This window comes from Microcaecilia unicolor, chromosome 10 (genome assembly GCF_901765095.1).
Source record: "Microcaecilia unicolor chromosome 10, aMicUni1.1, whole genome shotgun sequence".
In the NCBI taxonomy this organism is placed as follows: Eukaryota; Metazoa; Chordata; class Amphibia; order Gymnophiona; family Siphonopidae; genus Microcaecilia; species Microcaecilia unicolor.
The window spans coordinates 141,504,308-141,531,603 of record NC_044040.1 but is presented as its reverse complement, the minus strand read 5'-3'; the positions used below and the strand labels follow the sequence as shown (position 1 = coordinate 141,531,603).

At 48.3% G+C, this 27,296-nt stretch overlaps 1 protein-coding gene across 2 annotated transcripts in view; it reads left to right on the top strand.

Annotated features, from left to right (window-relative positions):
- Window positions 1-27,296, top strand: part of KLHL30 (kelch like family member 30) — a 110,603-nt gene that overhangs the window by 25,198 nt on the left and 58,109 nt on the right. For both annotated transcript variants that reach the window (XM_030217116.1, XM_030217115.1), the window contains exon 3: window positions 1,582-1,738. In XM_030217116.1, the coding sequence (XP_030072976.1) occupies window positions 1,582-1,738 (157 nt within the window). The remainder of the gene's footprint in view (window positions 1-1,581; window positions 1,739-27,296) is intronic.

The following is a 27,296-nucleotide window of genomic DNA, read 5'->3' as shown; positions in this document are numbered from 1 at the left end:
TCTGCAAATGTTGATGTAGGTGGGTGACATATTCATGTGCAGTAGTGTCACCTGAAAGGTTCACATCATGAGTGTGGTACAGCAAATGAATATGAAGGGCCATGTCCCTACCTGTCATCATTTCAAAAGGTGATACCCCAGTGGAGCGATGTGGTGTCGCTCTAATGGTCATTAATACCAACAGAAGTTTCATATCCCAGTCAGTATCGGAGGTAGACACATACTTTTTTTTTTAAAGATACTGACAATCGTATTAGCTCTTTCAACCTGACCAGAGGATTGGAGTTGATAGGCTATGGGATACCAATTTCCCACACTCAGCACCTTTCAAATATGCTGTACGACCGTACCTGTAAAATGAGGTCCTCGGTCTGAGTGTATCCGCATTGGTAAACTCCACCTGCTAAAGACATGGTTTATCAGCAGGATGGCCATTGTTTCCACAATACAATTGGGTGCAGGTAAGCACTCAATCAATTTGGTGAATGTACAGATAATTGTGAGCATGTATTGATTTCCACAGGAAGACCAAACCACTGGCCCTATCCAGTCAATTTGAATATCAGGCCAGAGCATGGTAGTGCCCTTGTCCATCAGAGGGGCCCAGTGGAAAGGGGCTGAGGGGTGACAGCCTCTGGTATCGGTGGTCACATCTTGTTGCATGTGGGGCCAGTAGGCCATTTATTTCAGTGTATCATAAATAACCTTGTCTTCTCGATGTCCAGCACAGGATTCATCATGTGCATGTTGTAACATAAGACCGCAATAGGACTGAGGTTCAACCCATTGGTGCAATCCTTCACTGCTTGTCTGTGTCAGCAGTCTTTGATGGATCTGAAACATCCCTTTATAGGTGTATAACATCCTCAATTCTTCATTCCCCTTATAATTGTTCAGGCCAGGGTTAAAGGATCTTTCTTAGGGTCCATGATAAAGGCATAGAATGTACCAATGGTTGGATCCTCTCCTTCTGTGCAGTCACCAGATTGCTCCAGATGTTTATATAAAGAGGATGAGAGTTCAACTTGAGGATAAATGGTTACAGACCTTTCAATACACAGGGGGAAATGGGAATATAGACCTAGGGTTGAAGGGCCCAAATGTTTAGATAGGGAATGCAATTTCTGCAGATAGTTGTTTTACCCATGTAAATGGGGTATTTCAAAACTACCCACTATTGTACCTGAATTAGCAGAGACATTTTTTTAACGGTGAAGGTTGGAAGGAGATTGCAAAATTACATGTGTTTTTTTAGTCAGAAAACAATATCCACAGAAAACAGAGGTGCAAGAATCTATGGGTGTGGTTCCTTAGTCAATTTCCAATTTTAAAAAAGAGAGTACAGATTTACTGTCACTTTTGAAAATTGACACAAAGCCTGTGGGTGAAAAGCACTCATGGACTTTGCAGTTAATCAGGCAATATGCAAATTGCCATCATTAAATACAGAAGTAATGAAAATAGAGGCTACAAGTTCTGATATTTCAGATGTTTTCAAAGAAAAGGAGGAGATTCTAGGGAGGAGAACAAGAAACAGCAAATGTGTGCGGTTCCAAATAGTTCACTGTACTTTCATCCCAGGTGAATGAGTCAGTTGTCCAGAGGACACCTTCTGTCCAGTCCCAGAAGCTGCAGGAGGTGTTGGTGATTGTGGGAGGCCGTGCCCTGGAAGAGACAGATGAAGAAGAGGATCCTCCACCAAACTCTAGAAACTTTACTTTCTATAATACCAAGAACAGTAAGTAGCCACATATTTAAAAAAAAAAACAAAAACCAAATCAAAACAATTTATGGTTGTTTGAAAACAAATTTAAAAACCCAGTTATGGATATGGGTCAGTGTTCCTAGTTTAATATAACATAGTAACATATTTAAACACAGAGGATCTTTAAATATAAAGAGGATAGTATCAAAACAGATCTAAAATAAGCCTTACAGCTGTTGCTGTGTTATGATGGGGTGGTACTTTGTCAGCATCTCTAGCAGTAAGGAAGTAAGGCAATGCCAGGCAGACTTCTACAGTCTATGTTCCATATATTGCAAGACAGATCAAGAAGAGCAGGAGTGGGCTTCAAGAACAACTCCAGCAGTTGGGAAGTATGACCAGTGCTGTGCAAACTTCTACAGTCTGAGATCAGGATCGAGTATACATATTTTATACCATATTTATATTGTATGCTATGCTATGAGTGCAGGTACTGTGTAACTCAGTGGGAGATGGAAGGATATCTTAAAGCTTAAATTAGCAAAAGAAATATTGTTAGTAATATTGCTGGATTGTTGGTTTAATCATGAATTGATAATGAATGTGACTGCTGGGCAGACTAGGTGAACCATGCTGGTTTTTATCTACCATCATCTAAGTATAGTATAGAAGATAGTAGGTAAAGACTAATTAGCTCATCCAGTCTGTCTAATTATTTCAGTCTATACTGCTAAAGATATATCCCAGCTACCAACTCACTGAATCAAATAACAAAATTAGAAACAGTAATAACAGACATCTCAGAAACTTGGTGGTTAATAGATACCAAAGCCTGCATAACAGGGTAACATTTATCAAAATGATAGAGTAGATGGAAGTGGTGGTGGTGGTGGTGGTGGTGGAGGAATGGCACTATCCCTCTCATTCTGTAACAGTTGTCAAAACTTGCGTGCACAATTTAATTAAATAACAAGCTAATTTGCACCAATTATTGGCATTTAATTGAACTTTACACACATAAATTTAGTTGCAAGATCCTTGCCTAAAATTTACACATGATTTGAAAAAGGGGGCATGGAAATGGGAGGGTCATGAGCGGAACAGGGGCATTCCTAAAGTTAGCATGTGTTGTTATAGAATAACGGGGATACATACCAAATGTAAGCACATACATTTGCACCACATTTCAGTTGGTGCAAATGGCCACGCCTAAATTTAGGCGCAATTTCAGGGCATAAGTGCTATTCTATAAACTGCGCCTAACTTTAAGTGCAGCTTATAGAATAGCATTTTTATTGGTGCCAATGTTTTGGCGCCATATATAGAATCTAGCCCTGTATTTGAAAGATTCCACAGAGTCATGTAAGATACAAAATCTGCAGGACACAAGCTGAATTCTGGAGTTTTTGTGGAGGAAAATATCCATGCATGGCAGGGAGAAGTTTAGCAATGAGACTTTTATTTATCCTATATAATAATTCTCACCTCCAACGTTCTGACTTGCTGCCTGGGACCGTGGCTCATTCCGAGTTGGTCAGGACGGCTCTGTAGGTCAGGCTGACATCACCGTAGCCATTATGATGTCAACTTCAGAACCCGGGGGGGAAAAAACCCCATGCCTCACAGCTGATCCATGTCCAGAGGAGGGTCGCTGGACATGGGTGGCTGGAGGGGGGGCAGGGGAGAGAGGAGGGTTGCTGGACATGGGTGGCTGGAGGGGGGGCAGGGGAGAGAGGAGGGTTGCTGGACATGGGTGGCTGCAGGGGGGGCAGGGGGAGAGGAGGGTTGCTGGACACATGGTAGCTGCAGGGGAGCCGAGGAAAACCTTGCTAGCGCCCATTTCATTTGTGTCAGAAACGGGCCTTTTTTTACTAGTTTATTATAAAACTTCTATTCTGCATTATCCATCGTTCTAAGCGGATTATAGTAAGAACATTCATAATATAACAGAAGACACAATACAGTAGATGAACACTGTAGGAAAATCACAGGAATGTGTTAGAATAAGATGCGATTCCATGTATCCCAATGAGAATGATGAAACAGATCAGGAGATGCTAACAGGCTACTAAATAATGACGTAAGAATTTGCCATAGTGCACTGGATCAGATCAGCCCAGTATCCTCTTTCTAACAGTGGCCAATCAAGGTCACAAGTATCTGGCAGGATCCCCCAAAGTAGCAAGATTCCATGCTGTTTACCTCCAAAGATAAGTAGTGGCTTTACTCCAAGTCCACCTTAATTATGGTTTATAGACTTTTCCTTCAGGAACTTGTCCAAAACATATTAAAACCCAGCTACTCTAACTGCTTTCATTACATACATCCTCCAACAATGAGTTCCAAACTTTAATTATTTATTTAGGGGGCCCTTTTACAAAAATGTCAGTAAGCCCAACGCAGGCTTACTGCACACTAACTCAGTACTACTGCTGGCCCAATGCGGCCACCAGCGGTAGTTCTTTCTTGAGTGTGTGCCATTTCCAGTGTTCTGGAAAAAAATTTTTTATAGTGTGGCGGTAATCGGGCATCGCCGCATGCTGCTCAGTTACCGGCGAGTTATCGCAGGAGCCCTCACCGCCACCTCAATGGGTGGTGGTAAGTGCTCCCCGCTGCATGGCCAGGTGGTTGAGTTATCTTGCCGCGTGGCCATTTTGGGGGGGGGGGGGAGGGGGGTCTTTTTCCTACTGTGATAAAAAGAGCCCTGAAGCGTGGGCAAAACGGCCATCTCTACCACAGGGCCCTTTTTCCTACAGCTTAGTAAAAGGACCCCTCAAATAGAAAATTTTTCTCCTATATGTTTTAAATGTACTGCTTAGTAATATATGGCATATATCCTAGTCATTGTACTTTTTAAAAGAGTAAACAATTAATTTGCGTTTATCCGTTCGTCTCCACTCAAGATTCTATAAACCTCTATCACATCTCCCCTCAGCTGTCTCAAGAGCCCTAATAGCCTTAGGTTTTCCTTGTAGGAGAGTCATTCAATTATCTTTAACATTTGGTAGTCCTTTTCTAATTCTGCTACATATTTTGTTTTAACATGTAATGACCAGAATTGCAATTGAGATTGCATCATGGAGAAATACAGAGGCATTATGATACTTTTTGTTTTAATCTCTATTTGTGGCTTTTTTGACGACTGCTGTCACACACCGAGCAGAAGATTTCATCATATTATCCACAGTAAAATCTAGATCTTTTACTGGGAGGTGATTACTAATGTGTAACCTAGCATCATTTAGCTATAAATTGGGTTGTTTTTCTGTTTGTGCATCACTTTGCATTTGTCCATATTATGTTTCAACCTTTTTTATTAGAGTTAACAGTGCAAACAACATATAACATGTATTCTCCGAGGACAAGCAGGCTGCTTGTTCTCACTGATGGGTGACGTCCACGGCAGCCCCTCCAATCGGAATCTTCACTAGCAAAGTCCTTTGCTAGCCCTCGCGCGCACCGCGCATGCGCGGCCGTCTTCCCGCCCGAAACCGGCTCGAGCCGGCCAGTCTTCTTTTGTCCGCACTCGGTACGGTCGTATTTTTCGCCGTGTCGAGCCCCGGAGAGTCGACCTCGCGCGTCCATATTGTTGAACGTGTTTTTTCTTCATAAAAGCTTTCCTTGTACTCGGGAAGTGCTCCGGAACCCCTCCACCGGGTTTCGTTTCAATCCTCCCCGTATTTCCAGCTTTTGGCCCCGATAAGTTTTCTTTCGTCGTCGGGGTAGGCCTCTTTTCGGCCTCGGTCGAGATTTTCTCCCTCTAAAGTTTTGGTGCTCTTTTTCCGTCACGAAGCCTTCCAGCGGCTTCAAGAAGTGCACCCAGTGCGCCCGGGTTATCTCGCTCACTGATCGACACTCGTCGTGTCTTCAGTGTCTGGGGGCCGAGCACCGCCCTCAGAACTGTAGTTTGTGTTCCCTGCTTCAAATGCGGACTCAGGTAGCGAGACTAGCCCAGTGGAACGTTTTGTTCTCGGGCTCTTCGTCGGCATCGGCACCGGGATCTTCGAGTGCATCGACGTCGTCAGCGTCCAGACCATCTTCCTCGGCCGCCCTTGCATCGAGTGCATCGAGGCATCGGGCCTCTGCATCGGCGCCGAGACATCGGATAGCTGCATCGACGTCGGTGGTACCGGGACCTCGTCTGCTGATGTCGTCGGACGGTGGTGCATCGTCAGGAGTGCAGGTGAGGGCTGTCCATTCCCCTGCTGGTGGCGGTGAGCCTTCGGGTGGGTCTCCTCCCACCCTGAGGGCTCCTGCGGTACAGCCCCCCCGAGACCGACCTTCTTCGGCCTCGGCCCCGAGGAAGCGACGGATGGATTCTACGTCCTCCTCGTCGGTGCCGGGGAGCTCCGGTGACATGCTTCGGAAGAAGTCGAAGAAACATCGACACCGGTCTCCTCCCCGCGTCGGCACCGAGAGCTCTGGGTCGCCGAGGGATTCGGCACCCAGCAGGCATCGGCACCGAGAGGACCGCTCACCCTCTGTCCAAGAGGTGTCGATGCGCTCCACTCTGGACAGCCCGGAACAGCCTCCTCGCCCGGAACAGGTCCTGACGTCGACGCCTGCATCGACCTCACAGCCTTTCTCTGCAGCCGCTCTAAACGAGAGCCTCCGGGCCGTTCTCCCAGAGATTCTGGGAGAGCTGTTGCGCCCTACCCCTCCGGTACCGGCGGTGCTTGCGCCTCCGGTACCGTCGAGCGTGGCGCCGGCTGGCCCATCGCCCAGGTTGAGGTCCCCGACGTCGGTACCGCGTGCGGTGCCGGCAGCGGCCACCTCCCAGGAAGGCTCCCCGACTACGTCGGCGGAGGGAGCTTCGCCGATGCGGGCGAGGGAGTCTACCTCTCGACGCCCCCATCGTGGACGTGGCTCCACTGAGTCGAGCAGGGCGAGGTTGCAGACACAGGTTCGTGAACTTGTGTCTGACACCGAGGGTGAGGCCTCGTGGGAGGAAGAGGAAGATCCTAGATATTTCTCTGACGAGGAGTCTGAGGGTCTTCCTTCTGATCCCACTCCCTCTCCTGAAAGACAGCTTTCTCCTCCCGAGAGTCTGTCTTTTGCTTCCTTTGTCCGGGAGATGTCTACGGCCATCCCCTTCCCGGTGGTTGTGGAGGACGAGCCCAGGGCTGAAATGTTTGAGCTCCTGGACTATCCTTCTCCACCTAAGGAAGCGTCCACCGTTCCCTTGCACCATGTCCTAAAAAAGACATTGCTTGCGAACTGGACGAAACCCTTAACTAATCCCCACATTCCCAAGAAGATCGAGTCCCAGTACCGGATCCATGGGGACCCAGAGCTGATGCGCACTCAGTTGCCTCACGACTCTGGAGTTGTGGATTTGGCCCTAAAGAAGGCTAAGAGTTCTAGGGAACATGCTTCGGCGCCCCCGGGCAAGGACGCTAGAACCTTAGACTCCTTTGGGAGGAAGGCCTACCATTCCTCTATGCTCGTGTCCAAGATCCAGTCTTACCAGCTCTACACGAGCATACACATGCGGAACAATGTGCGGCAGTTGGCGGGCTTGGTTGATGCTCTTCCCCCTGAGCAAGCCAAGCCTTTTCAGGAGGTGGTCAGGCAGCTGAAGGCGTGCAGAAAATTCCTGGCCAGAGGAGTTTATGACACTTTTGATGTTGCGTCCAGGGCCGCTGCTCAAGGTGTGGTGATGCGCAGGCTCTCATGGCTGCGTGCCGCCGACCTGGAGAATAGAATCCAGCAGCGGATTGCGGACTCGCCTTGCCGTGCGGACAACATTTTTGGCGAAAAAGTCGAACAGGTGGTAGAGTCTCTCCACCAGCGGGACACCGCATTCGACAAATTCGCCCGCCGGCAGCCTTCAGCTTCTACCTCTACAGGTAGACGATTTTTCGGGGGAAGGAAGACTGTTCCCTACTCTTCTGGCAAGCGTAGGTACAATCCTCCTTCCCGACAGCCTGCGGCCCAGGCTAAGCCCCAGCGCGCTCGCTCTCGTCAGCAGCGTGCGACTCAGCAAGGCCCCGCGGCGCCCCAGCAAAAGCAAGGGGCGAGCTTTTGACTGGCTCCAGCAGAGCATAGCCGACATCCAAGTGTCCGTGCCGGGCGACCTGCCGGTCGGAGGGAGGTTGAAAGCTTTTCACCGAAGGTGGCCTCTCATAACCTCCGATCAGTGGGTTCTGCAAATAGTCCGGCAGGGGTACACCCTCAATTTGACCTCAAAACCTCCAAATTGTCCACCGGGAGCTCAATCTTACAGCTTCCAGCACAAGAGGGTACTTGCAGAGGAACTCTCCGCCCTTCTCAGCGCCAATGCGGTCGAGCCCGTGCCATCCGGGCAAGAAGGGCTGGGATTCTATTCCAGGTACTTCCTTGTGGAAAAGAAAACAGGGGGGATGCGTCCCATCCTAGACCTAAGGGCCCTGAACAAATATCTCGTAAAAGAAAAGTTCAGGATGCTTTCCCTGGGCACCCTTCTCCCCATGATTCAGCAAAACGATTGGCTATGCTCTCTGGACTTGAAGGATGCCTACACACATATCCCGATACTGCCAGCTCACAGACAGTATCTGCGATTTCAGTTGGGCACACGCCACTTCCAGTACTGTGTGCTACCCTTTGGGCTCGCCTCTGCGCCCAGGGTGTTCACAAAGTGCCTAGCTGTGGTAGCAGCGGCACTTCGCAGGCTGGGAGTACACGTGTTCCCATATCTCGACGATTGGCTGGTAAAGAACACGTCCGAGGCAGGAGCCCTGCAGTCCATGCAGATGACTATTCGCCTTCTGGAGCTACTGGGGTTTGTGATAAATTACCCAAAGTCCCATCTTCTTCCAGTGCAGAACCTCGAATTCATAGGAGCCCTGCTGGATTCTCGGACGGCTCGCGCCTATCTCCCAGAGACGAGAGCCAACAACTTGTTGTCCCTCGTCTCCCGGGTGCGGGCGTCCCAGCAGATCACAGCTCGGCAGATGTTGAGATTGCTGGGCCATATGGCCTCCACAGTTCACGTGACTCCCATGGCCCGCCTTCACATGAGATCTGCTCAATGGACCCTAGCCTCCCAGTGGTATCAGGCCGCTGGAGGTCTAGAGGACGTGATCCACCTGTCCACGAGTTTTCTCGAATCCCTGTATTGGTGGACGATTTGGACCAATTTGACTCTGGGACGTCCCTTCCAAATTCCTCAGCCACAAAAAGTGCTGACCACGGATGCGTCTCTCCTGGGATGCGGAGCTCATGTCGATGGGCTTCACACCCAAGGAAGCTGGTCCCTCCAAGAACGCGATCTACAGATCAATCTTCTGGAGTTATGAGCGATCTGGAACGCTCTGAAGGCTTTCAGAGATCGGCTGTCCCACCAAATTATTCAAATTCAGACAGACAACCAGGTTGCCATGTACTATGTAAACAAGCAGGGGGGCACCGGATCTCGCCCCCTGTGTCAGGAAGCCGTCAGCATGTGGACCTGGGCTCGCCGGTACGGCATGGTGCTCCAAGCCACATATCTGGCAGGCGTAAACAACAGTCTGGCCGACAGATTGAGCAGGATTATGCAACCTCACGAGTGGTCGCTCAGCTCCCGAGTGGTGCGCCAGATCTTCCAAGCGTGGGGCACCCCCTTGGTGGATCTCTTCGCATCTCGAGCAAACCACAAAGTCCCTCAGTTCTGTTCCAGGCTTCAGGCCACCGGCAGACTGGCGTCGGATGCCTTCCTCCTCGATTGGGGGGAGGGCCTGCTGTATGCTTATCCTCCCATTCCTCTGGTGGGGAAGACTTTGTTGAAACTCAAGCAAGACCGAGGCACCATGATCCTGATTGCTCCTTTTTGGCCGCGTCAGATCTGGTTCCCTCTTCTTCTGGAGTTATCCTCCGAAGAACCGTGGAGATTGGAGTGTTTTCCGACCCTCATCACGCAGGACGAAGGGGCTCTTCTGCATCCCAACCTCCGGTCCCTGGCTCTCACGGCCTGGATGTTGAGGGCGTAGATTTTGCCTCTTTGGGTCTGCCAGAGGGTGTCTCCCGTATCTTGCTTGCTTCCAGGAAAGACTCCACTAAGAGAAGTTACTTCTTTCATTGGAGGAGGTTTGCCGTCTGGTGTGACAGCAAGGCCCTAGATCCTCGCTCTTGTCCTACACAGACCCTGCTTGAATACCTTCTGCACTTGTCTGAGTCTGGTCTTAAGACCAACTCCGTAAGGGTTCATCTTAGTGCAATCAGTGCATACCATTACCAAGTGGAAGGTAAGCCGATCTCGGGACAGCCTTTAGTTGTTCGCTTCATGAGAGGTTTGTTTTTGTCAAAGCCCCCTGTCAAGCCTCCTACAGTGTCATGGGATCTCAATGTCGTTCTCACCCAGCTGATGAAACCTCCTTTTGAGCCACTGAATTCCTGCCATCTGAAGTACTTGACCTGGAAGGTCATTTTCTTGGTGGCAGTTACTTCAGCTCGTAGAGTCAGTGAGCTTCAGGCCCTGGTAGCCCAGGCCCCTTACACCAAATTTCATCATAACAGAGTAGTCCGCCGCACTCACCCTAAGTTCCTGCCAAAGGTCGTGTCGGAGTTCCATCTGAACCAGTCAATTGTCTTGCCAACATTCTTTCCCCGTCCTCATTCCTGCCCTGCTGAACGTCAGCTGCACACATTGGACTGCAAGAGAGCATTGGCCTTCTACCTGGAGCGGACACAGCCCCACAGACAGTCCGCCCAATTGTTTGTTTCTTTTGATCCCAATAGGAGGGGAGTGGCTGTAGGGAAACGCACCATTTCCAATTGGCTAGCAGATTGCATTTCCTTCACTTACGCCCAGGCGGGGCTGGCTCTTGAGGGTCATGTCACGGCTCATAATGTTAGAGCCATGGCTGCGTCGGTAGCCCACTTGAAGTCAGCCTCCATTGAAGAAATTTGCAAAGCTGCGACGTGGGCTTCTGTCCACACATTCACATCCCATTACTGCCTGCAGCAGGATACCCGACGCGACAGTCGGTTCGGGCAGTCAGTTCTTCAGAACCTGTTTGGGCTTTAGGATCCAACTCCACCCCCCGAGGGCCCTGTTTGTTCTGTTCCAGGCTACACTCTCAGTTAGTTGGTAAATTTTTTAGGTCAATCTCAGTTATGTCCTCGCTGTTGCGAGGCCCAATTGACCATGGTTGTTGTTTTGAGTGAGCCTGGGGGCTAGGGATACCCCATCAGTGAGAACAAGCAGCCTGCTTGTCCTCGGAGAAAGCGAATACTACATACCTGTAGAAGGTATTCTCCGAGGACAGCAGGCTGATTGTTCTCACAAACCCGCCCGCCTCCCCTTTGGAGTTGTGTCTTCCCTTAAGAGTTTGTCTTGCTACATACTGGACTGGCCGGCTCGAGCCGGTTTCGGGCGGGAAGACGGCCGCGCATGCGCGGTGCGCGCGGGCGCGCGAGGGCTAGCAAAGGACTTTGCTAGTGAAGATTCCGATTGGAGGGGCTGCCGTGGACGTCACCCATCAGTGAGAACAATCAGCCTGCTGTCCTCGGAGAATACCTTCTACAGGTATGTAGCATTCGCTTTAAGTACAAGGCATGAATAAAAGACTGGTTTACACCAAACGAATGCCTTTTAACAGAAGGCGTAAGTTTTTATTTGGTTTTTCCCTCCCCCCCCTCCCCACCCTCCTCCCACTCCCCAGCCCCCCCTTTGTTGTTGCTTACATGATAAGTATTCCCGTGCCCTCCCCTCAGACCTTCCCCCCATCTTTTACTAATATCGATGTTCAGAAGTGACTATACCGAGATATGACATCAATAGCTCACTTACATATAAATGCCAAGATAAGCGAGTGCTCCTTGAGCCATTTATAGCCCTCTAGTCTCGACCTTTCACAAGTTCCTTCCCAGCTCCCCCTCTTTGTACTCTTTCAATGTTTAATGAACAGGATAGCACAGGCCAACATTGTAGATTGTGCCTATAGAAGATGCAGGAGCAAGTACGAGGTCAGTGCACCTCTACTAAATACCTACTATCAACACGATAATTAGGACTTGTGTGTTGTTCCCACTCTCCAACTCCCCCCCCCCCCCATCAGCCTACCCATTATCTATTCCCCTACTCCCCCCCCCCCCCCAAAAAAAACCCCTATAAGCCATTTAATACTGAACTGCGCGCTCTTGGAGACAGCGACTGAATATAAGGGCCCCAGACTTCTAGGAAGCGGGTTCTTTTCTTTGGGGAGGGTCCCACCGCCCTTCGCTCATGCAGTAATAGATCATGGAACCTATTCCTCCAGTGCCAAAAATCTGGCGGGTCCGTTCCTACCCACCCAATCATGATCACTTTTTTCCCCATCAGGCAGGCCTTGCGGATCAACTGTCGCGGGCCCCCCCTTTGATAGGCAAAAAGCTCGTATTTATCAAATATAACCCCCAAGGGAGTGCAGCTAATGCGGGCTTGTAATAAGCCCTCCAAATACTTCATAATCTTGTCCCAATACCGATTTATGAAGGGGCACTCCCATAGACAATGGTAGAGTGTGCCTTCACTCCGTTGACATTTGGAACATAGGGGACCTGGCGCCCCTCCCATCTTAAACACCTGTGGTTTAGCCATATAGGCTCTGTATAAAATTCGAAATTGACATTCCCGCAAACTTGCATTTACAGACATCCCAGGTATACGGGAGACCAGCTTTGTATAATCTAACACCAAATCAGGTTTCTGCATGTCCCGTGCCCAGCGTTTGGTAATTGCTGTTGTGTCTTTTTGCGGACATCTAGCCCAGAGTAGCTTATGTAGACTCGATATGGAGAGTCTTTCCCCAGGTATTGCCTTAAAAAATTCTCCCATGCCCCTCATTCAGATGTGCCATGTCAAGCAACCGAACATAATGTGCCAATTGCTGGTAAGCAAACTCATGGCTTGCGCTAATGCCTACTCCCAATGCACCCAGGTTCAACAGGCCTCCTCTCAACCCCATAACATGTTCCAATCTTGTAATGCCTAAACATGCCCATCTTTGGAACACCCTATTTTCTGAGCCCGGCGAGAACATAGGATTACCTTGCAGCGGCATAATATCTGATATGTCTGCTGCCACGCCCCATATTCTAGTTAGATCTTTCCAGACTGCCCGCATTGGGCCTAAGAGTAAACTGCTCTTAAATTGGTTTGGCACCGAGGTCCGCGGTCCATGAAGTAGATAATGCAAGTGGAAAGGTGCAAAGAAAGCCTGTTCCAACTTTTGCGGGGTAAAGTCCTGCTTGTCTAGTAGCCAGTCTCCCAAGTGTCTTAACAAGCACGCTTGGTTATATTTCTTTATATCAGGGAGCCCTATACCCCCCTCTTTCCATGAGCCTGCCATCAAGTCCAATGGCATTTTAGACTTTTTCCCTCCCCAGACAAAGCGTCTCAAATATTTATGGGATAGCTTAACATCTTTATTGCTCAAGTACAGCGGTAGAACTTGTAAGGTGTATAACCACCTGGGGAACTCTGTCATTCTGAAGAGTTGCACCCTCCCATGCAACGTCAGCGGTAGTATGGCCCATTTTTGCAACCTGTGCTTCATATTGTCCAGCAATTTTGTATAATTAAGGCTATAAAAGGCCGTCGTTTTCATGGCCACCTGTACCCCTAAGTAAGTGAGACTGTCTTTTGCCCATTTCAATGGAAATTCCTCCCCCCATTCCCTTCTCACTGCATCTGTGGCTGTTAATGCTAAAGATTTTGAAAAATTAATTTGGAAGCCAGCAAAGTCCCCATACTCCCTGAATAATTCAAGTAAAGCCTCAAGCGACTTCCCAGGGTTAGTAAGATGCACCAATATATCGTCCGCAAATGCGGATATCTTAAAACCCAGTTTACCCATTTCTACTCCAGTGATTTCTGGGTGTGTCACTATCTCTCGGACCAGGGGGTCCAACGTCAGAGCGAACAGCAGCGGGGAAAGAGGGCATCCCTGTCTCACGCCTCTCCGTATTTCTAAACTCGATGACCGTGCCCCGTTGACCCATAGAAAAGCTTGGGGGCTACAATAAAGAGCCCCGACCGCCTTTTGAAAGAGGCCCTCAATACCTACTCTTTCCAATACAGCAAACATGAAGTTCCATGCCACCCGATCAAAGGCCTTCTCTGCGTCGAAACTTACTAGCAGAGAAGGTTGTCTCTGTTCTTCCACTCTCTCCAACGAGGCTATAAGGGCCCTCATATTGCTTACCACTGATCTGCCCTTTACAAACCCCACCTGTGGTGATGCCACCAAGTCCGGTAACACCCGGGCCAGCCTATTTGCCAGTATTTTTGCATATAATTTAGCATCGCAGTTTAACAATGATATTGGTCTATAGGAGCTTATATCTTCCGGGTCTTTGCCTGGTTTTAACAGCACTATCATTTTAGCCATCCTGAAAGTCTCTGGAGCTGAGCCTGAGGTCGCCATAGAGTTGTATAAGTTCAGTAAGGGTGGGGTCACCTGTTCCTGCAACAATTTGTAAAAGGCCATACTATAACCGTCTGGCCCTGGTGCCTTGTGAATATCACTCTGTTGCAATGCTAGAATTAATTCCCCTTCCCCTATAGGGGCGTTAAGTTGTGTTTTCTGTGACTCCGACAACACTGGGAACTTAATGTTGTCTAAGAACAGTGCGCTATCAGATATTATACCCGAGTCCTCCCTATAGAGTCTTGCGTAATAATGCCTAAAACTTTCTACTATATCCTTTTCCAGTCTGACTAGTTTTCCAGAGTGGTTTCTCACTTGTAGAATTTGAGTTATCCCTTTCTTCCCCTTAACTAAACGGCCCAGCAAGGCCCCCGCCTTATTCCCATACATAAATAACTGGTGCTTATAGTATAAGATAGATTTATTTGCCCTCTCCTGTAAAAGTTCATTTAGTTCCCTCTGAGACTGCAGAAAGGCAAACTTCTGCTCTTCTGTCTGGGCAGCCCCATATTTCAACCTGTGAGTTCTAGTTTCTCTTTCCAGACGTAATATCTCGTTATCCCTCCGTTTCCTCTTCCATGCCCTATATGCGATTATTTCCCCTCTCATGACCGCTTTTGCTGTCTCCCAAAACAACCCATATTGTTCTTTATGGCCGCTATTATCGTACTCATAATCTCTCCATTTTTCCTGCAAGAGTTCCTGGAATTTTGCATCTCGGTACAACTCAAACGGAAATGTCCATCCCCCTGACCCTCTTCTGCCGCCCACCGCCTCTAGCGTCACCCAAACTGGGGAATGGTCTGAAATCTCACCAGGCCCAATCTCCGCCCCGATCGTTTTGGAAAAGAGAGGCTTTGAGATAAATATGTAATCGATCCGGGACAAAGAAGAATGGGCCCGGGAGAGATGCGTATAATCCCTACATCCCGGATGTAACACCCTCCACACATCAAGCAATTCTAAAGTATCGCACAGAAACGGTAGCCCCCTCAAATAGTGTCTGGCCCCCAGACCCCCTTGGCTAGTCTTATCTATCTGCGGGTCGTAAACCATGTTAAAATCACCCCCTAATATTACATTGCTCCTCTGATATGGAGTTAACAGTGTCACAAGTTCTTTATGGAATTTCTTATTATATATGTTAGGTGCATATATATTGCAGAGTATGTAAGGAATCCCCCCCAATTCCACCTCTACCAATACGTATCTACCCTCTGTGCTTCTCTTAATCGATTTTACAGTCAACTGCAGCCCCTTTCTAAATAGGATCAATACCCCCGCCTTCTTTTTTTGAGCAGGGGAACCCACCACTGCCTCCACCCATCCCCCCTTGAATTTTTCATGTTCTGAAGAGGTCAAATGCGTTTCCTGGAGGAACGCTACGTCTACTGCATGGCGCTGCAAAGCTTGTAGACATTTCTTCCGCTTTATAGGCGATGAAACCCCCCCCCCCCCCCCCCCCACATTCCAGGACAGCACCTTAACCTGCCCCAGTCTTCCAATTTATTGCATATCGCAGCTTTAACAGAGTTCTATTCCGTGGAGAGTGTACCCCCCAGCCCTTAGGTACCTCCCCTCGTACTCGCTGTATCTCCCACAGCCCCCCTCCAACGCGCACAGCCAGCAGTCCAATAGCTTCCAGCATAATAATGATAACATAACTAAAACAAACCCCCAAAACCCCCCCTCCCTCTCCCTTCCCTACCCCGAAATCCCAAAACTTGTCCAGAACATGTCCGGCTCCCTTCCATTCTAGGCTTGAAGCCCCCTAATACCCGGTATATGTAAATAGCTTCAATGCCCCTTATTCCCCGTCCCATACAGAAGTCGTCTGTAAACAACACAGATAATATACTTGTTACCCCCCACTCATTGCCCCACAAACCCACATATATCCTATCAGATGTCTTCCTCTTATGTTGTTCCAGTCTTTGCAGGACCATATTTGGTAGCCGCCTACCCTTGCTCCAGTCCTTCTTACCAAACTTACAGTAAGTTTATCAAGATCTAGTTATTCCATTTTATTGAGAAGGAGGTAACTATCATACTCAGCCGTAGCTGTCCACATCCTGAGGTTTTCCTTCTCTTATAGGCTGACACATCTCCTACCACATGCATACTTCAAACTGTACGCTTCCAACAAGCCGCAGCTGCATAAACTTTCCTCCAACGAATGTCCAACCAACCAAACTCTGTGCCATATCGCCATCTTCCAAGGTTCAATATTTCTTATGGGCCGCAGCTTATGCATCTCGCTCCCTCTCAGGGTCTTGGCGTCCCCCGGGTAAGTTCACCTGCCTCCAGTAGCATGCTGCAAGTATTCCAGCTTTGTTGCTTGTGGCATCTGCAGTCCATGTCTCCCACATAATCAAACTTAGGAGGTCGCCATATTCCCATCGAGGCAAAGGCGCCCTCCTTTAAGGCCAGCAAAATATTCAACGATTTCAAAATGCTTTAACTAATCTTGTTTGTGCCCGAGTTACAGCTCGTAGCCTCTGTGATCATTATAGTTTTAACTGACAAGTCCATCCATTTAGTTATAACAATATTACCAGCCATGTAGACATTCGTCCCTAAGCAGCCTCGTCCACCTCAGCCGCTGCTCTCCTTTTTTGCCAAATCATCCAAGAATGCATTAGCGTCCTCCACCTGCTCGAACATGTGCGCCTTGCCATTAGCTGTTATTTTTAATTTTGCTGGATACAGAAGGCTAAAACGAATCTTCTGAGCAAAGAGTTTGGAGCATACCGGTACAAACGCCCTCCGCGCTGCTGCTACCTTAGTAGAGTAGTCCTGAAAGCAGAGGATTTTGTTGTTTTGGTAGCACAGATGCTTGCCGCCTCAGAGCGCGTGTAGGAGCTGTTGCTTGTGAGCATCGTTGAGTATTTTTAGGATTGTCACCCTGGGGCGCGATTCCTCCACCCTTCGCGGCCCCATTCTGTGTGCACGCTCCACGCGGAGCTCTCCCTCCAATTCTGGTAACCCTGCGGCCTCCGGCAGCCATTTTTCTAAGAAGCCCCTTAGGTCTCTCTCTCCCAGGGATTCGGGGAGGCCCACCAGCCGGATGTTATTCCGCCGCGAGCGGTTCTCAATATCCTCCAACTTCTCCTCCAGTTCTGTTACTCGCTTTTGCAGCGCTGGGGCCTCTCCTGAAATTTTCTGTACCTCGTCTTCCACACTGCTGATTCTTTGCTGCACCTCTTTTAAGTCTGTCGCCATAGCCGCATACCTCTCCTCCATGCCGTCTAATTTGTCCAGGATTTGTTGAAATTTACCGTCCACCGTTTGTTCAACAGCATCCGATACTTCCCGTATAATCTCCGCCGCCCATTGCGAGCTCGGAGTCGGAGACGGCGGCTGGCTCTTGTCCGCCATCTTGGCCTCCGCTCCTCGCCCCTTCTCGCGGCTGTCTTTTTTTACCGCTTTAGACGTCATGCCTATCGATTCTTCGGTTTTTTTCGCAGCTCTTGTTCGCTACTGCACACTGCAATTGATATATTTTTCCTTTCGGGGGTATTTCAGCAGGTTCTGAACAATTGGCTCTAACGGGCGCTTCGGAGCAGCGTGGCCACGCGTCCTCACTCCTCCATAGCCCAACCGGAAGTCTCATTTGTCCATATTAAATTTCATCTGCCGAGGGGTCACGTGACTCTATGAGCAGGAGTGGACGCTAGCTGAATCGCTCCTGCCTTCTCAAGAACCTGGGCAAAATTATCGCTACAAAAGGGACTAAACCCGTCATTCGAGAGAGGAAAACTAGCCGAATTCATAGCGGACCTGATGAGTGTGTAGATCCACGACAATGGCGACTAAAAATGCTAGAAAAGAGAAAGAAAAGAGCCGTCCAGCAGAAGACAAAATGACGGCGCCGGCGAGCCCGGGAACGTCAGCGGTGGGGTCCGCCTGGGCTGCTGAGATTGTGGGAGAAGTCACACAAGCACTAGAAGTAATTCTTGATAAAAAACTGAATTCACTGGACAATAAATTGGAAGCTCTCAACAACAGCATAAATCAAATACAATTGGATATAGCGCAATATCAACAACAGGCCAGTGATACGGAAGATCGAGTCAGTGCCCTAGAAGCGGAGGTAAGCCAACTGAGGAAAACACTCACCTCCTATGACGACAAACTTGAAGACCTAGAAAATAGGTCGAGGAGAAATAATCTCCGCATTGTGGGACTGACTGAAGGACAAGGAGATCGTGAACTCAGTAGGTACCTCGAAACGTGGTTCACAGAGGAACTGGAGTTGGCAGAGACGCTGGGGCCGCTTAGAATCGAGCAAGTGCATCGACTAGGACCGAAGAACGCGACGGAGGGAAGACCACGTGTAGTCATCTGCAAAATTCTTAACTTCAATCATAAGAGTGCAATTTTGCAAGCCCTGCGAAACGGAAAAGAGTTGTACAGCGGAAATCGCAGGGTACTCTGTTTTCAAGATTATTCATCGGTGGTAGCGGCACAAAGAAAAAAGTTTTCACCGGTATGCTCAGCACTGATTAATAAGAAAATTAAATTTGCGCTGCTATACCCCGCGAAGCTGAGAATAATCCATTCTTCGGGCACGAAGCTGTTTACCACCGTGGAAGAAGCAAAACTATTTGTGCAGCAGTTGGAAGCGAGACCGGAACCTTGAGATTGAATTGAAGCAATATGGCATCCTTCAACCGACTTTGCCAAACAGCTGAGAACACTTGCAAGCTGCAGAGAATGCAGAGAGATATAATGGCGGTCATGGTAATGGCCTAATAACTGAGGTGCGAACAGTAATATGAGGATATTGGGGCAGGTGACCCATAGAGCTGACTATTTAAAGATTATCTTGATATGAGATACACGCTGGAAATAAAGCGGACAGGACAGACAGTGAAGAAATTGGATGGTCAACTGCTGAACAAGTAAGATGAATAAGTGGACGATAGAGCAGGAAAGATGACCATGAGAACCTGCTACCGCGAAAGAATGTTTTAATAGACACTGCAAACTAGTGCAGTGTTACTTCTTTTGTTATTTGTTACCTGACTAATGTGGGAAGTTTAAACTGCATTATTAGAAATGAGTTAAAAACAGGTCTGAAAGTAATAGAGTACTAGCCTGGGAGAGGCTGATAAATGTAGGATTAGCAGCATTGTTATTGCCTAGCAACTGTAGAGGCTTGTAAGTATAACAGTTAAATATGTTGGAGGATTGAATGATGGGGGAGGATACCCGTTCAGACACGCAACTCATTATTAAAGAAAGAGCGAGTAAAGAAGGGACGGATACAGATGATGGGAGGAGGAGCGTCGTAAGAGACCTGATTCCTACGGGAAGGAGAGGGATATTGGGGGGAACGGGGGGGGGGAGACAAGGGAAAGGATAACTAAGGGACAACAATATAAGGGGGGGAGGGGGAAGAGATTAACCCAATGTAACCTACAGAATCATAAACATGGGGTAATAAGAGCATGGTACATCAAAAGGAGTGGCTGGAGGCTGGGCTGGCTACTCTTAGGTGTAATAGGCAATCAGATGATAGAAAGTCGGAATATGAAGGATAACCACTTAAGGTAGTATCATGGAATGTAGGGAGAATACATTCCCCCATTAAGAGATCAAAAATCTTGCGACATCTTAAACGTATAAATGCAGATATTGTAATGCTCCAAGAAACGCATTTATCAACAGTGGAACATGCCAAATTAGCCAAATGGTGGGTGGCTGACTGCGTAGCAGCTGCGGCCGTTGGTCGGAAAGGGGGGGTGGCAATACTTTTTTGTAAAGGGCTAGCACTTAAAATACACAAAATAATCCCAGACCCGGAGGGTAGATTCATACTAAGTATAGTAACAATTAATAAAAAAACTATAATTTTGGGAAGCATATATGCTCCTAATGTATTAGATTTAAAATTCTATAAGAAATTGCTCAAACAGATTACACAACTAGAAGCCCTACCCCTAGTGCTCGGAGGCGATTTTAATACGACTTGGGATCCGATTTTAGATAGATCGCACCCGCCAAAGGAGCTGCGAAGAATAGATACTAGGGGCCTACCGGATTTATGCGCAATGCTTTATTTAATAGACGCCTGGCGTACCTTGCACCCATTAGATAAAGAATATACACATCAATCTAGAGCACATGGGTCATCGTCCAGAATTGATTACTTGCTCGTATCTCGCAATATGTTAACAGACATCACCGCGGCACACATAGATCCCTGTGTCATATCGGATCACTCGGTGGTCAGAATGACATGGAAGGCAGGGGAAGAAGAAGATTTGCTGAAAAGTTGGACGTTTCCGACATATTTAATTAAAGATGCACGATTTGGGGAACACTTACAAGCCAAATGGGCAGAATTTAAGCATTTCAATGAGGGTTCTGTTACTGAGACTATTAACTACTGGGAGGCAGCGAAAGCTGTGCTGAGGGGCGAAATAATAAGTTATGTAACGCAATATAAAAGAACGAGGGACAGAGAAATAATGAGGCTTGAACAACTATTAGGCAAACTAAACAGACAATATGGTCTGAAACCTAGTAATAGCATTAGACAGGAGATAATAGCTATACAAACCACTCTAAATTCCATATTACATGAGAGAGAAGTGAAATCTCAGGCCTACTATCGCTTTCAACTCTATAAATATGGAAACAAAGGGGGAAAATATTTAGCTGGACTCATAGCACCTAAGTTTACTTCCCGAAATATAACAACTATTAGAAATAAGAATGGGAATCTCATACACTCCAATAAAGAAATTCGGCAGGCTTTTCAAATCTTTTATCAGGAACTCTATAAGAGGTCAGAACAGGACGAGCTTCAAGGGGAGATTTACTTAGAGGGTATTCAACTCCCGAAGCTGCAAAGTAGAGACAGAAAGTGTCTTAATGCTACGATCAGTAAGGAAGAGGTAGGCTGGGCAATCAAACAGAGCAAATTAGGTAAAGCATCAGGTCCAGACGGCTATAAAGTGGAATTCTATAAGCTGATGGGAGACTCGATTCTTCCTACCTTGACCAAGGTATTCAATGAATGGATAGAAAAGGGCAAGATGCCTGAAAATATGAATTTAGCTAGGATAGTAGTATTTCCTAAACCCAAAAGAGATGAACAGCTGGTTACATCCTATAGACCCATTTCCCTACTCAACCAGGAGGCAAAACTATTTGCAAAAATTTGGGTCAAAAGATTGGGCGGGATATTACCTCATCTTATTCATCCGGCGCAGGTAGGGTTTGTTCAAGGGAGATCGATTACAAAAAATTTGAGGAGTATTCTGGCAACCTTGGAAGGATTGGATCAATCCAACGAACAAGCTTTAATGATCAGTTTCAACGCAGAAAAAGCATTCGATAGAGTGGAGTGGCCCTTTCTGTACTCAGTGCTAGAGAAATATGGATTTAATGGCAACTTCGTGCAGGCAATTAGAGCATTATATCACATGCCAAGAGCACAGGTATTGGTAAATGGAAATGTATCGGGTGAAATTCAGATTAGTAGGGGTACCAGACAAGGATGCCCTCTGTCGCCTTTGCTCTTCGCACTCCAATTAGATCCATTAATCAGAGATGTACACGGATGTGCAGCGATTTCGGGGGTAAAACTTAAACGACAGGAATTTAAGATAGCTGCATTTGCGGATGACTTGTTAATGATAATTACGAAACCGAAAGAAACCCTAGTGAATCTTTTGCAAATTTTTAGAGAATATGGAGATTACTCGGGTTTCAAAATGAATATAGACAAGTCAGAGACGCTTGCGATTAATGTGGACATCCAAAAACTGTGGTCGGGAGAATTTCCCTTGAAGCGGGCGCATAACTCCTTTCTATACTTGGGTATACAGTTGCCGGCTAGACCAAAAGAGCTATATCACTTAAATGTTGCAAAATTATTGGAGCAAACAACGCAACAGTTAGACTCCTGGGGTACTTTAACACTTTCGCTCACGGGGAGGATAAATCTTCTTAAAATGGTGATATTACCGAGATGGTTATACATTTTGCAGATCTTACCCAAAGCTTTACTGCAGAAAGATATAAAGCGTTTGTACCGAATAATGTTCAGATTCTGTTGGGCCAGGAAAAAAGCTTAAATACAACAAAAATACATGTTGGGGGGTTGGAGACAGGGGGGATTGGGAATTCCCAATATTAAATACTACAACATGGCATGCTTATTGCGACTGGTGAGGGATAGACATTTTCATTCCCCTGAACATACACCTATAGAGATGGAAGATGCACTATTTAGTTCATACCATTTTACCACCTTACTACATCTACGGAATGCGGAAACCCCTCATAGATTTCGATACAATACTCTACTCAAGCCTATAAGAGAAGCGTGGAAATTTATAGGCACATTATTAGGTGGGGACTCAAGAACAACTGAGCTTCTAAGTATTAGAGGAAATCCGGCTTTCGTACCCGGAATGGAGAATAAAACCTTTGATAAATGGAAACAGCTAGGTGTGAATACCTTGGCAGATGCACTGGGGGAGAATGGGGATATAAAACCGTTACCGCAGCTGCTTAATCAAGAGGAATTGGGATGGAATGATACTTACGCATATTATCAACTTAAGCACTACATACAAACATTGAATAAAGAAATGCTTAAATTTAATTTAGGTAATAAAATTACAAACTTCTTTGATGAAGTTACAGAAAATGCCCCATCCATATCACAACTATATCAGAGATTGTGGAGCCTAACCCCTGAGAAAGAGGTGACCCTGTTGAGACAGACAGGGCCGGTCTTAGCAAGTGCGGGGCCCTGTGCAGACCAATTTGGTGGGGCCCCATCCTAGCCCCGCCCTACCCTAGCCCCGCCCCCGCTCCACCCCATTGATTATTAAATTTTTAGAACATTTTTTATTTATGAAATTGCAAATAAAGACAAATGAAGCTAAATTTGTACAGAAAAACTGATTGAAATAATAAGCACAATGCTATCATGAAACCCACACTCCCCAGAAATTATTCAGTTCAAGTCCACTACAATTAGTAGTTCCAATTCTCATAACCCCGGGGGTCAGAGGTGTGGACACACAATCTCTCCACTGCAAAACACTATACACAAACTTGTGCAAAAACACACTCATAACCTTACTAAACCATAACAGCACTAATTCCAAGGACAGGACGAGCTACAACCTTATGCGTGAAAAGGCAGAACTGTAATTACACCAGGCTCTAAAACACCATTACACTACCTTGTGAAAAAAACAAAACAAAAAGGGCTGCAAATACTACACGCTAGCAGGATACTGCACCTTGATCACACATGAAAAACACATGACACAACAGACATGACACAAGGAACTAGAAATCAAAAAATATGAAGGCAAAATACTGAACTGGAAAGTTAACTCAAGAAGTCAGACTCAGCATGCAGCAATACCAGAAAAATTGAAACTTACATGCAAAATATCACAGATGTACATTTCCAAAAGCTGACATATTCCAATTAATAAATTCTGAATAAAATACTTTTTTCTACCTTTGTTGTCTGATCATTTAGGTTTTCTATTCGCTTTGGTCCCAGTGTCTTCTGTTTTATGCAGTGTCTTCTTTCCATTTGATATTTTTTCTCTCACCATGTCCACCATCCTCCGGTGTCCTGTGTACCATTCTCCCTTCCCCTCCATCCATGTGCATCTCCTTCGTCTTTCCTTCCCTCCATTCCATATCCAGCAATTCTCCTCTCTCCCCTGCCCTCCCTTCCTCTCCCAGGGCCCTGCCCTCCCATCCATGTCCATCGATGCTCCTCTCTCCCCTTCCCTCCTCCACCTATCCAAATCCAGCAATTTTCCTCCCTCCCCTCCATGTCCAGCAATTAATCCTCTCTCCCTGGGCTCTGCCCTCCCATCTTTGTCCATCGATGCTCCTCTCTCCCCTTCCCTCCCGCTCCCATGTCCACCTGCCCCCCTCCATACCTTCACCCATTTTCTATCATGTATTCCCTTTGCCTTCACCCATTCTCTATTTCTCTCATGTGCCCTCTGTGCCTTAACCCATTCTGTCTCTCTCATGTGTCCCCATGCCTTCACCCATTCTCTCTCTTATGTGGGCCCCCCTGTGTTTTCACCCATTCTCTCTCATGTAACCTCCCCATCCCCCCCAGTGCCTTCACCCATTCTTTTTAATATGCTGTGCCTTGTCTTGCCTCCCCTCCCACAGTTCTCTCTTAATGACCTCCCCACCCACCCACTTGGTCTGGCATCTCTCCCTCTCCTCCCAGACCGCCAGCAACTCTCTCTCCCTTCCCCAAGTTCCACTCTTCTCTTTTTTTTAAGTTGCATTTGTACCCCAAGCTTTCCCACTCATGGCAGGCTCAGATCTTCAAGTATTTAAATTTACCTCCGTTGCAGGCAGCGTCAGTGAAACGCTCTCTGACGTCCCACCAGCCTTCCCTTTGCTCGTTCGTTCTCAGTGCCCCGCCTTCTTCTGATGTCATTTCCTTGGGGGCGGGACACTGAGAGGGAACGAATGAGCGAAGGGAAGGCTGGTGGGAAGTCAGACAGCGTTTTCACTGACGCTGCCTGCAACGGAGGTAACTTGGTAAGGTAAATTTAAATACCGTAGAATAGGGAGTGAAGGAGGCTGACCGAGGCACGCCGCGCGGGGCCCCCTTAAGCGCGAGGCCCTATGCGGCCGCCTCGGTCGCCTCAGCCTAAGACCGGCCCTGGAGACAGAAATGGGAAAAAGATATAGGGAGGGAACTGCATTCATGGGATATAGTAGCACAAATCAAAAGAATTCCATACTTGATAGGGGGAACTGATTATAGAGAATGTGCGTATAGAATGATACACAGGGCATACTTTACTCAAGCTCAACTATATAAATCAGGGGGTATCGAAACAGCTCTTTGTTTAAAATGTAATAATTCTGAGAACTTCATTTATCACGCGTTATGGAGCTGTGCATTAATACAACGATATTGGAGACAAATAACTACTTATCTTACAGGTGTATTAAGCAGCAGAGTAGCCATGAATCCATTGCAACTAATACTAGATATGAAGGAGCTACAACCGAGCTTAAATGCTGATAGAACACTGCTATGATGCAAATTATGTCTGATAGCAAGGAAATGCATTCTCCGAGGACAAGCAGGCTGCTTGTTCTCACTGATGGGGTGACGTCCACGGCAGCCCCTCCAATCGGAAACTTCTCTAGCAAAGTCCTTTGCTAGTCCTCGCGCGCCCGCGCGCACCGCGCATGCGCGGCCGTCTTCCCGCCCGAAACCGGCTCGAGCCGGCCAGTCTTCTTTTGTCCGCACTCGGTACGGTCGTGTTTCGCCGTGTCGAGCCCCGGAAAGTCGACCTCGCGCGTCCAAATTTATTTTTGACGTGTTTTTTCTTCGGAAAAAGTCTTTAAAGTGTCGGGAAGTGCTTCGAAAACCCCCCCCCCCCCCCCCCCGGGTTTCAGACCACCCCTTCCCGTACTTCCAGCTTTTTGCCCCCGATAAGTTTTCTTTCGTCGTCGGGGTAGGCCTCTTTTCGGCCTCGGTCGAGATTTTCTCCCTTCTAAATTTTTTGGTGCTCTTTTTCCGTCATTTCGGATTTTGATTTCGCCGGCGTGATTTTTCCGCCCATGACATCGAAGCCTTCCAGCGGCTTCAAGAAGTGCACCCAGTGCGCCCGGGTAATCTCGCTCACTGATAGACACTCGTCGTGTCTTCAGTGTCTGGGGGCCGAGCACCGCCCTCAGAACTGTAGTCTGTGTTCCCTGCTTCAAAGGCGGACTCAGGTAGCGAGATTAGCCCAGTGGAACGTGTTGTTCTCGGGCTCTTCGTCGGCATCGGCACCGGGATCTTCGAGTGCATCGACGTCGTCAGCGTCCAGACCATCTTCCTCGGCTGCCACTGTATCGAGTGCATCGAGGCATCGGGCCTCTGCATCGGCGCCAAGGTATCGGGCGACTGCATCGACGTCGGTGGTACCGGGACCTCGTCTGCTGATGTCGTCGGACGGTGGTGCATCGTCAGGAGTGCAGGTGAGGGCTGTCCATTCCCCTGCTGGTGGCGGTGAGCCTTCGGGTGGGTCTCCTCCTACCCTGAGGGCTCCTGCGGTACAGCCCCCCCCGAGACCGACCTCCTTCGGCCTCGGCCCCGAGGAAGCGACGGCTGGATTCTACGTCCTCCTCGTCGGTGCCGGGGAGCTCCGGTGACATGCTTCGGAAGAAGTCGAAGAAGCATCGACACCGGTCGCCTCCCCGCGTCGGCACCGAGAGCTCTGGGTCGCCGAGGGAGTCGGCACCCAGCAGGCATCGGCACCGAGAGGACCGCTCACCCTCTGTTCAGGAGGTGTCGATGCGCTCCACTCTGGATAGCCCGGAACAGCCTCCTCGCCCGGAACAGGTTCTGACGTCGACGCCTGCATCGACCTCTTTGCCTTTCTCTGCAGCCGCTCTGAACGAGAGCCTCCGGGCCGTTCTCCCAGAGATTCTGGGAGAGCTGTTGCGCCCTTCCCCTCCGGTACCGGCGGTGCTTGCGCCTCCGGTACCGTCGAGCGTGGCGCCGGCTGGCCCATCGCCCGGGGTGAGGTCCCCGACGTCGGTACCGCGTGCGGTGCCGACTGCGGCCACCTCCCAGGAAGGCTCCCCGACTACGTCGGCGGAGGGAGCTTCGCCGATGCGGGCGAGGGAGTCTACCTCTCGACGCCCCCATCGTGGACGTGGCTCCACGGAGTCGAGCCGGGCGAGGTTGCAGACACAGGTTCGTGAACTTGTGTCTGACACCGAGGGTGAGGCCTCGTGGGAGGAAGAGGAAGACCCCAGATATTTCTCTGACGAGGAGTCTGAGGGTCTTCCTTCTGATCCTACTCCCTCTCCTGAAAGGCAGCTTTCTCCTCCTGAGAGTCTGTCTTTCGCTTCCTTTGTCCGGGAGATGTCTACGGCCATCCCCTTCCCGGTGGTTGTGGAGGACGAGCCCAGGGCTGAAATGTTTGAGCTCCTGGACTATCCTTCTCCACCTAAGGAAGCGTCCACTGTTCCCTTGCACCATGTCCTAAAGAAGACATTGCTTGCGAACTGGACCAAGCCACTAAGTAATCCCCACATTCCCAAGAAGATCGAGTCCCAGTACCGGATCCATGGGGACCCAGAGCTGATGCGCACCCAGTTGCCTCATGACTCTGGAGTTGTGGATTTGGCCCTAAAGAAGGCTAAGAGTTCTAGGGAGCATGCTTCGGCGCCCCCGGGCAAAGACCCTA